Raw genomic sequence first — 10,651 nt, 5'->3', positions numbered from 1 at the left:
GTATCAATAGAAAATCTACAAATTTGACCCTAGTGTCGATTTTTGGCCTGTTTATCGATTTATGGATTGCGAGAAATAACTCATTTAGTGACCACGCCCCACATTTTATCAACTAAAACCTTTTTGCAACAAAACAGGTAATAAGCTTACGAATTATAAAAGTTAATAATCTTTTTGCAATCTACAGAATAGTAATAATATTATCATGTCTATCTGTTAGAATTTCACATTCAATCATTCCAAATTCTTTGGCTACAGTTTTACATTATTAGCAGGCAATTTAGATCAAGGTGAAATCCGTTTATTTATATACCTTGAAATTGAAAGGTCCTTGAAGGTTCACACAATGTTGTAAATGATTCAGCATTGGGATCATGCAATATGAAAAGTAGACATGTTATGATGAGACAATTTTATTGTTTGGCACATTTTAATCTCTGTTGTATATAAGCAGTCAGCTGGATTAAGGATTATTTGTGTAAAAAACACAAACAAATTTATGTATATTCGAACATGTAGCACTGATTAACACAGTTCATACAAGCAAAAATAATTTTGAAAGGTAAAGACAATTCAGCTGCATTTCTTAATCTCACTGTACTTTTTTTTAAAAGACAAGAAAAAAGAAAAACAGAAAATCAGAAAGAAAATCAGCTGCATACAAGGAACTTCTAACAAAAAGAAAGCCATGTGAACTTTAGACATGAAAGTCGTGCAAATGTATGGTTTTCTTGAAGGACAGACTGCAGACATCAAGTTGATTACAAAGACATCTTTTTTTAAAATGTCCATACTTCATACAACAGAAACTCCTCACCGAATTATACTCCAAGATTAACTGTAACTTTGTGTTTCAGTGACACAGTACAAAATCTTTGAAACAATAAAAGGTTGGTGGAAATTGTTATGCAAAACATAAGCCACCAGCACATCCTTAATATCATCTTCCCTTCATTTTAAATACAGTCAAATCTGTCTATGATGGCCATCCACTGTTGAGAAGAAAACAAGTTGTCTTAGGCAGGCGGCCACCTTACACGATGTCATTTTAATCTAAAAAATACTCAAAGGAGAAATGGGAAGTGGTCGTTTGTTCAGGTGATTGCCTTATACAGGTGGACAATAGGGTAGGTTTATTTCATTTATCCATATATATTACTACTAGACACAATAGAAATACAATTGAGACAGAGTATTAAGTCCCACATATCGCATCACAGGGCAGTCAGAAATATTTCAGAAAGGATAGACTCAGCCTTTTGTATTTTCACAAGATGCATTTATACCAGCCAGCACTTGTGAAATCATAAGGACATCCAGTGTACCCTCTCACACAGCAGGATAGACCAATGGCAATGATACATCCCAAGTCTATGTGAGGTATCGTGGTGAAAACAGGCATTCATCAAAATTATAATGAATTTGAAGAGACCAGCATTTTCCCAAAGGTTTGACAATTTTTATCAAATATTTGTGTTTTGGCTCAACATCTTTTATGTCCATTTAAAAACACATTTCTGTTTGGATTTTACTGAAAGTTGATTTAAGGCACAAAAAATGTAAACTTTCAGTTTCAAGGACTCTTAAGCTGAAGAGGTCACCAAACTTTGGCGGTCATTTTCTCTGTAATTTTACATCCGAAACACGACGACCCCCCCCCCCCCCCTCCTTTAACTGCAAATATCTCAACTTCTATTCAAGATAGATGGGTATTCTTTTCAATGAACGCAAGATAAATGAACAGGCTTTAAGATGTTATCAATAATTCTGTACGCCCAAAAATAGACAAGCGCTTGATTCCACCGCATTGCAACACATATTCCTATCAAAAGAAGCTCAAAATAAAATTGAATCCCAGTCACTGGTGCACGCACAAATAAGACTCCACTACAAAGGAACCCGCGATAATCCTTCTTTTAATCTTAGTTCTTTGATTTTTGACAAGACAGGAGGGAATAACACAAAAAAAACCAGGCCTATTGTGCAGAGAGAAGCACTTAACCCCTTCACTGCTGAAAAATTTCCATCAATATCTGTACCAACAAGATAAAATGTTAATTCAAGGAATATTTAAACACAGAGAATTGATTCAGAATAAACAAAATCACACGCTGTAACTAACTATACCAACTAAAACTTCTTTTGTCAACCAGATGAAACAATATAAGTGGAGAATACAAGCCAGAACATACGTCTACTCAGCAGTGAAGAGGTTAATACAACAACAATCCTTTTGTATTAAAAAATGGTAGGCCTACAACTGATAGACATAGGTGAAATAATATTTATTGGATAAAAATAAGAGAAGGTAAAACAGTTCAAACGTGATTAAAGAGTTAACTATTCCCACATAGGCAACATATGATACTGTAACATATTCAATATATCTGATAAAATCTCTAATAAATGCTGAATACAATCTCAGGTTCCAAAGATGGTCTACAAACAACCCCCCACCCACCCACCCACCCCTATACTCACCCACAAACACACATTCGCAAACATACACTCGCAAACACACACCCGCAAACACACACACACACACACACACACACACACACACACACACACATAAACTTAAGTACAGGAACTACTTGTCCAGAACTACAGAGTGAGTGATGGTGAAGGATCCAGAGAGCACGTTGGACGGCACCTGTTTCTTCTGATTGGGCTGTTGACCACCACAGAACAGATTCATCACACCTGGGAGTAGAGAAAAAAACAATCATCATCATCTCATCATCATCATCATCATCATCATCATCATCATCATCATCATCATCTGCGTCATTATCATCATCATCATAATCATCATCATCTCCGTCATTATCATCATCATCACTCAGTGCCATATCTGCAGCAGACATCCGGGATCATGATTCTCCATTAATTTCTTTGCTCCGAAGCTTTTAAAAAAGCTATATCACCCTGATCTGTCCTCGTTACCCATAAATCATTCTATTCAAAGTCAGGTTTTACATTTTGAAACGTTGAGCACAATACAGCTGGTAGTAAAGAAGAAAAAATAATTTCAAAATCAGGTTTTACAGTTTTAAACATTAAGTACAATCATTAAAATCATGGCTTGTTAAGGATTCACATTTTACTGTTCCACTTTCAGACCTTCTAGGTTGATAACACTTAATCCGCAAACATATTTCGATTACGTAAAACAGACTTGCTAAATTTTATTAATACTATATTTTTTCTGTGAAAATTAAAGTCAGCTTTTCACTTTCCTCTTCTGTTAATTCAAGGAATTCAAGTGGTTGCTATCTTTCACCATTAATTTAAGAAACACACACAAAAAAATTATGGTTGTGAATATTTTAACACCCTCAGTGACACAATTCAAACCATTTAAGAGGCAGGCTGCTCTGCCTTACGCTGACAAAACGCCTTTTTAAAAATTCACAGTAGTTTAGAGAAATCTACCAGATTCGGATTTCCTACAATATCTAAATTATATTTTGCACAGTTCATCAACGGTTGATCTCACATCCTGAAGAAAATTTCATTCCCTATGCTCAACAGATACTATAAGAAATCCGAAAATTGTTGATTTCTCAAAATTGCTATGAAAGAAACGGGCATTTTATCAGCGTAGGGCAGTGCTCCGCCCATATCTGTCAAGGCCGACCTGGGCTGAATGAGCCATTTTTTGTGTGCAACAGCAAAGAGCTTAACAGTTACACAATAGAAAATCTGGGAGAAAAACAAAAGAGTGAAAGTCTAATTGAGCCCCCCCCCCCTCCCCCAACTCACCTCAATCTTAAAATACATCAAAAATCTCTTTCAAACATGATGTCATATAATGAGAAAATAAGCTTGTTTGCGACTTGAACTTGCATATCTGCTGATGAACCCAATCCTGTCCCACTTAAATTCATGCCCATCAAATTGTGAACTTTTATTTATACAAAAAAGAGGAGTGAGAAAAATCCCACATAAAAAAGTTTAATAAAGAAAAAGGACCGCGGCTTACCAGCTTTAATGACCCATTTTCCATCTTGCCAAAACGCCATAGATTCAGCAGAAATCAGTGCATTCCACAACACTTTTTGCTGGGGTTTAATGAAGATTCGGTTGAAGTAGCCCAACTGTAGCCGAGGGACAGGAAACGAAGAGTCGCCCCAGCTGATGTAACACTGGAGGACCTGAGAGAACAAAGAGAGAGGGAATGGTAACTAGACACAAGACGTGCAACTTGTACTTTTGTGTGCATTTTTGAGTGAGTGTGTGTGTTTGAGGGTGTGTGTGTGTGTGTGTGTGTCTGTGTGTGTGTGTGTGTGTGCGTTTGTGAGTGCGAGTGTGTGTGTGTGTGTGTGTGTGCATACATGTGTGTATATATGACTATGAGCAAGCATGCAAGTGTTAGTGCATATGTGTCAGTGCAGTGCACATGTGCATGTGTGTGTGTGTGTGTGTGTGTGTGTGTGTGTGTGTGTGTATGTGTGTATGTGTGTGTGTGTGTATGTGTGTGTGTGTTTGTGTGTGTGTGTGTGTGTGTGCACCTGTGTTTGTGTTAGTGTCTGAATGGGAGAGGGAGAGAGCTCAAGAGGTAAAGTGAGGGAGGGAGGGAGAGAGAGAGAGAGAGACAGACAGAGATAGGGACAGAGAGAGGAATTTATATGTCGCATTTGTATACCAGGCTTGGAAAAAAAGGTCAATTCGATGAGAGAAAATATTTGTGAAAGTGCAAGTGTGTGCATTATTTGAGTGTGCATGTGCTCTCTTAGACCCAAAGAAAGATGGGTGGCTTTTTATTAGAAGAGGAATAAGAAAAACAGCTGTGGCCTCTGCAGATGTTGCTCATTGGGCAGGTAGAGGAAATGTTCAGCTGGTAGACAGAGTAGTGGAGAACAATAGTAACTGGAACTCAATCTAAAAAGCTGTCAAAAATGCTTTGATTCTCGTCAGGGACTGTAGCAGTTTGTTTTGTTTTGTTTTTTATTCTAATGATTCTACCGTTCCCACTTTTTCCATTTTCTATGATGTCCCTTACCCATACAGTTTCATAAATGATAAGAGTGAACTGTAACAAGAACTAGCATTTCTGTAACATGTAAGCATTGAATTAAAATAAGACCGTGACTTTCAAAAACTTTCTAGAAATCGGCAATATTTACTTACTCTCTCATACTTCAACAACGTACCTCATCACTGGCAATATTGCCCATGTTTGTGATTGTCACCAGCACATTCAGATCACTTCCTGCCTTGATCATTGCAGGAATCTTCATGTCGGAGAACTTGAACGCAGTATAGGAGAGGCCGTAGCCAAAAGGGTACAAAGGATCTCCTTTGAAGTAACGATATGTTCTCCCTTCCATGGAATAATTGACCATTGCAGGAATCTGAAAGAATAATTAATGTTTTATGCCTAAATCGATACAATTTAGATTAGATTTTAAGGAAAGGGGGTTGGGGAGCTGGGGGGAGGGGGGGGGGGCTGTATTGACTCTGTCTTTACATGTAAATATATGTAGATATCTAATAATAATAATAATAATAATAGATAGCATTTGTATAGCGCATATCCCCACTCAACAGCAGGCTCTATGCGCTTTACACTGTATTATTTTCATTGACTCACTATCAGTCTTGCAAGCGATAGAAAATGACCATCATCTAAACCAAGACTTGACATATACCTACTGTTTGGCTCCCATCACCTGATAACATCCTGTGGCGTCAACCAAATCCAGCTTTGGTTGTGCCTTTGAATGCTGAGCCGTTTTTAGACATTTATCCAGTCATCTGAATAGCTGTCGATTGATGTGATGAAAGCATCAACATCAGTGGGTCTGAAGATTTTGTGTTATTATCTATTGGTTCATAGTCAGAAAGAGTTTACACAAATTAAACTACCAGAATCAAAAGACTAAAAAATTCTACATTTATATTATTTCTGCTGTTGTTGTTATTGATCCAGCAACAGCTGGGCACTCTCCCTTCTGTCCAATGCCATGTAGTGATAAGTGCAGGTTTGTTGCAGTTGTCGTAATGTTTCATAGAGTGTGTTGTCAAAAATGTAGCTCTGATGTGATTTAGGGCTGTACAGTGGAACTGGTGATGATCCATAATCTCATATATGCATAGTCACAAAAAGGACACATTGGGGGAAGTTCTGGTTTTATTCTGTTCAAGTGAAAGTTGAGCTGTGTATGTTCTGTTCGGAAGATGGTGGTCTGTTTCTTTCTCTGTAAGCGGTTGCTACTGTCATTTCCTTTTGTTGTGGTCATATGTTTGAAAACTGCTCTGCCTGTCTTCCCCAAGGCCCATCTGTTCATCCAATCTTGTTTGCTTTTGTTTTTAATGATTTGTTTTTCAGTGTTGTATGTGGTTGGAGTGTTGGGCTATACCTGTCTAGATCCCTTTTTGGCCAGTTTGTCTGCTCTCTCATTTCCAGGTATGTTTGAGTGTTCGGATAGCCACTGCATCACAAGGCTGACGCCACAGGATGTTATCAGGTGATGGGAGCCAAACAGTATATGTGTCAAATCTCGGTTCAGATGATGGTCATTTTCTATCGCTTGCAAGACTGATAGTGAGTCTGTGAAAATCACAATGCTCTGCGTTTTGCTTGAATGAATGTCAAAAACTGTGCGGAGATGGTATTGCGCTGTTTCAACTGCTATCATTTCTGCATCTTAGTTGTTGCATTTCTCTCCACAGGCTGCAGAGATCTCATCGGAACTTCCATCACGGTACTGTATTAGTATTCCAAATCCAGCTTTGGTTGTGCCTTTGAATGCTGAGCCGTTTGTATAGACGTGTATCCAGTCATCTGAATAGCTGTCGATTGATGTGATGCAAGCATCAGCGTCACTGGGTCTGAAGATTTTGTGCTATTGTCTCTGAGAGATGTTGTTATGATTGGTTTTTCCAAAGAAATATGGGGAGGGATCTTTTGGTTTCTCTTCTGTTTTGGAGTAGATGGTGACTCTCCATTAGCTCTCTGATGTGATACATGATTGACTTTTGTTGAAGTCATTTCTTTGGTTTCTATGTTTCTACTAATTTCCTCTTTGGGTGGTTGGGGCACATTCTTTTGGTTCTTTCATGGAGCTCCAAACCTGCTTTATCTCTGTGAATTTCCAGGGGTAAAACATTTGAAAGAATTTCACATGCGGCAGTAGGTGTAGATCTCATGCCACCATTAATGAAACGAAGGGCATTATTTTGGACCTGTATTACCTGTATTACCTGCCCTGGGCAACAACGTCATTGCACACCGGACAGGTCCATAAGTGCTCAGTCCCCCCCAGCACAAAGCCCGCTAGGTATCCATACTGATTGTTCCAAAATTTTGGACCATGTCACGCGTATTGCAAGAAGTTGTACTTATATTATTTCTAAAACTCAAGAAAGCTCAGGAAAGTCATGTCTCTGTTTCACACACACCTGAGAACTGTACAAAGGCCAAGTGCTGGGCAGTCTGCCTGCCGGGGAAGAATCCGGCCCAGTGTTGGTCAGTACATTATACAGAGCCTGTCCTGTGGCCTGGGCGGGAAAGAAACATTCCATGATGGCTGCCACACGGTCAGACTCGTCGGCAAAGGTAACGTTGAGAGGGCTGGCCGAGAAGAGAAGCAGGATGATCTGGGCCGAGCCACCTGGTGGAGAAATATCAAGGAGGTCTTTTTAAAACTGTTTAATAAATTTGAAACCCTGGCAGAATTTTTGGTTTTCTCCCTTCTTCAGAGTTTAGTTCTACACAGCAAGGTTTTCCTTTCCCTTCTTCTCCTACATGAGCTATGCCATAAAACTAACAAGTCATACTAAACTAATAAGATTTCAAACATCTTAAACATGAAGATAGATGACTTACTGTTAGCAATTACATCCAGGAGAAGCTCTTTCTGATGTCCAGCCAGTTCAACATTTGGCCGGTCTCTTTCCTCAGTCTCTAATACTTGACCTGTGGAGTGAGCACAAAATACTTAACACTTTTGCAACCACATGAGACACATCCATTAATGAATGTTCTACTCTCATGACAAGCCAAATACAGTCAAACCTGTTCTAAAGATCAACTGTCCAGGACAATTGTGGGGCAGCAGGGTGAAATCAGACACTCATCAAAATAATGAAATTGAAGAAACTGGCACTTTTCCGTCAGTCAGTTTGGCAATTTTTATCAAACTTTTGTTTTTTGGCTCAACATCCTTAAAGGCCATTCAAAAGCACATTTTTGCGTGGATTTTACTGAAAAAATGTCGATTAAAGATGTTCATCTCAGAGATCCCGCCTCTTAAATAACCCTAAAAGTGTTGCTGACAGGGGTATTAAACACAAACCTTTCCACATTTTCACTTCACTAAGCACACACCTGTTCCTAACGCAACGAAAACCAGGTCAGCATCCCTCACTATGGCAGGAACAGCCGTTTTGTTGTACTGTGTGCACGGAGTCTTGTCCTCGCACACTTTGCCGTATCTGACATTGGGGAACAGAACCTTGAGGCCTTCCAGAGGTGTTTTAGTGAAAGATCGGTCTTGTTGTGGCGCGTAGTCACCAAACAGCTGTTCAACATTATCAGCCATTGGTCCTAACATCTGATAGGAAAAATAAGAAAGCATTAGATTAATTTCACCCATTCTTCCAGATGAATACTTAAGCTTCATGATTTAAGCACAGTTTAAAAGAAATATATAAAAAAAGAAATTCAAAAGCTCTCCATGTACTGCAAATGAACTGTCTGAAAGTATATTCATAATGTGAAAAAAATAAAACATCACAATTCACGCAAATCAACACAAAAAAAACAAACAATGGCACCATTGCACATTGTAGGTTCCTGGAGGGAGGACATTGTTTTAGAGCTAGGACCTTGGTCATTTCTTTTTAGATATGATAGGTTATTCTGGTGGAAGAAATACAAATTCCCAAATTTCAAGCAAATCGCATGAGACAGAAAGTTTAGGAAAAACAGACACTCAAAGAAATTATTTCATCAATCTGAGCTCAGTAAAAAAGCTTAACTGACTGATTGATCAGTTAAGGAGGGTGTTTTCCTTTTGTGTGTGGTTGGCGGGCGCTCTGGTGAGGTTTAGTCCTTTTTTCCTATCAATCATCTATCATCTTTATCTCTCCTTCTTCTTTTTTGTGTTTGTCTCTCTCTTGTAACATCTGTTATCTTCAACACATGAGCTCGTTATGTTGCAAGTGCCATGAAACTCTCACTTAAATATAAGTGTTTTATGCCCCCATTCACTCGATTTAGATCATTTGTCAGATTAGCTACTCTGAACCTGCCTGTCACGGCCAACCCTAGCAGTATGGGATACAATATCCCAACATGACAGACAATCTAAGATATACTATACAAAAAGTTCACTGTACAGGAATCAAACTCAAGTCTTCCGCATACAAGGAGTACAACCCAACCATTACACCATAGACACTCATGGAAAAGTGCATAGAAATCAGATCTTTCAAAGTTTTATTGAAATGGAATGTTTATATCAAAAAGGTACCCAACTCAGGAAAGTATAATCTGTGCTACAAACAAACTATCAATTTCAACTACGAAACATAAAATCAGAGGACTCTCTCTCTCTCTCTCTCTCTCTCTCTCTCTCTCATACACACACACATACAAACACACACAAACACAAATGCTTACAAATAATGCAAATGGACTGGCACATGATATACACATAGACAGAGATCCATACATGCACATAGTTAAATACCCCAGAAATAGAGAAACTACAGGGCTTGTCTCATTGTACAATAACTCACAACGACTTTGCTAAACTCTCCCTTCTTCAAAGGTAAAATCCCTCCCTGGTTTTTCAACAACACAAAAGACTTCATGGCAGCTTTGACGGCCAGTTGTTGATGTTCGGCAGATTCTATCAGATCCATACTCAGCTGGGCGTACGGGTTGTCCTTTTCCGGGTCAAACTCCCCGAGCCTCATACGAGTGTAAAACAGCGGCTTGACTCTTTCCCTCACCAACTCTTCAGTCAGTTTGCCTTGTTTCACAGCATCCACTGAGGAAATAAGGGAAGGAAAGTGACCGGAGTGCAAAATGCAGACACAGCTGAACATGCTCTAACATACGTCCGTACGAGACCTGTACAAAAAGCCACTTCCCATTTACTCCTTAGAGTAATTTTTACATAATAATGACACTGTGTAAGACATTCAGATATCTAACATGGCCACTTTTCTCTTCGACAATGACTGAACATCCTAGACAGTTTCACCTGTGTATATCTCGATGGCAGCAGGCACAAACCAGGTCAGTCTGAAATTGTTACTTTCAAGGAAAACAGGGTGCGAGTGTCAAGCGTGCCAGGAAATGGATGTTTAAAAAATCTTGTGACAAGGTTATCTTGGTTATGTTTCTTAATTTTCACTTGGTAAACTTGCACTTTATTAACACATGATGTAATTAAGTGCTTGGTTTAACGCCACTATCAACACGATTTTTTTTTAGTAGGCACATTACAGCAAGCACATCTTTAAGTAAATCAACTGACAATCTTGCTTTGGATCATATTCCTAACATTTCTTTTTATAGCAGGAACATTATGCGAATGAATAATTTGACTCTGAGATCTAACAGCTATAGCAAGTGCCCTAGGTCAAGAATAAAAAAAGAAATGTAGAATAGAAATAAATCGTTGTGAGTGAC

At 38.7% G+C, this 10,651-nt stretch overlaps 1 protein-coding gene across 2 annotated transcripts in view; it reads right to left on the bottom strand.

Annotated features, from left to right (window-relative positions):
* Window positions 1–2,266: 2,266 nt before the first annotated feature.
* Window positions 2,267–10,651, bottom strand: part of LOC101860338 (xylan 1,4-beta-xylosidase) — a 22,383-nt gene continuing 13,998 nt past the window's right edge. For both annotated transcript variants that reach the window (XM_035970281.1, XM_013083646.2), the window contains exons 9-15: window positions 9,751–10,004; window positions 8,336–8,561; window positions 7,835–7,924; window positions 7,408–7,619; window positions 5,157–5,357; window positions 3,986–4,157; window positions 2,267–2,703 (exon numbers count right to left, since the gene is read on the bottom strand). In XM_035970281.1, the coding sequence (XP_035826174.1) occupies window positions 2,591–2,703; window positions 3,986–4,157; window positions 5,157–5,357; window positions 7,408–7,619; window positions 7,835–7,924; window positions 8,336–8,561; window positions 9,751–10,004 (1,268 nt within the window). In that variant the 3' untranslated portion in view covers window positions 2,267–2,590. The remainder of the gene's footprint in view (window positions 2,704–3,985; window positions 4,158–5,156; window positions 5,358–7,407; window positions 7,620–7,834; window positions 7,925–8,335; window positions 8,562–9,750; window positions 10,005–10,651) is intronic.

Source organism: Aplysia californica, unplaced genomic scaffold (genome assembly GCF_000002075.1).
Source record: "Aplysia californica isolate F4 #8 unplaced genomic scaffold, AplCal3.0 scaffold00246, whole genome shotgun sequence".
Lineage (NCBI taxonomy): Eukaryota > Metazoa > Mollusca > Gastropoda > Aplysiida > Aplysiidae > Aplysia > Aplysia californica.
Note: the sequence above shows the minus strand (reverse complement) of the source record. Positions and strands in the feature narration are given on the sequence as shown.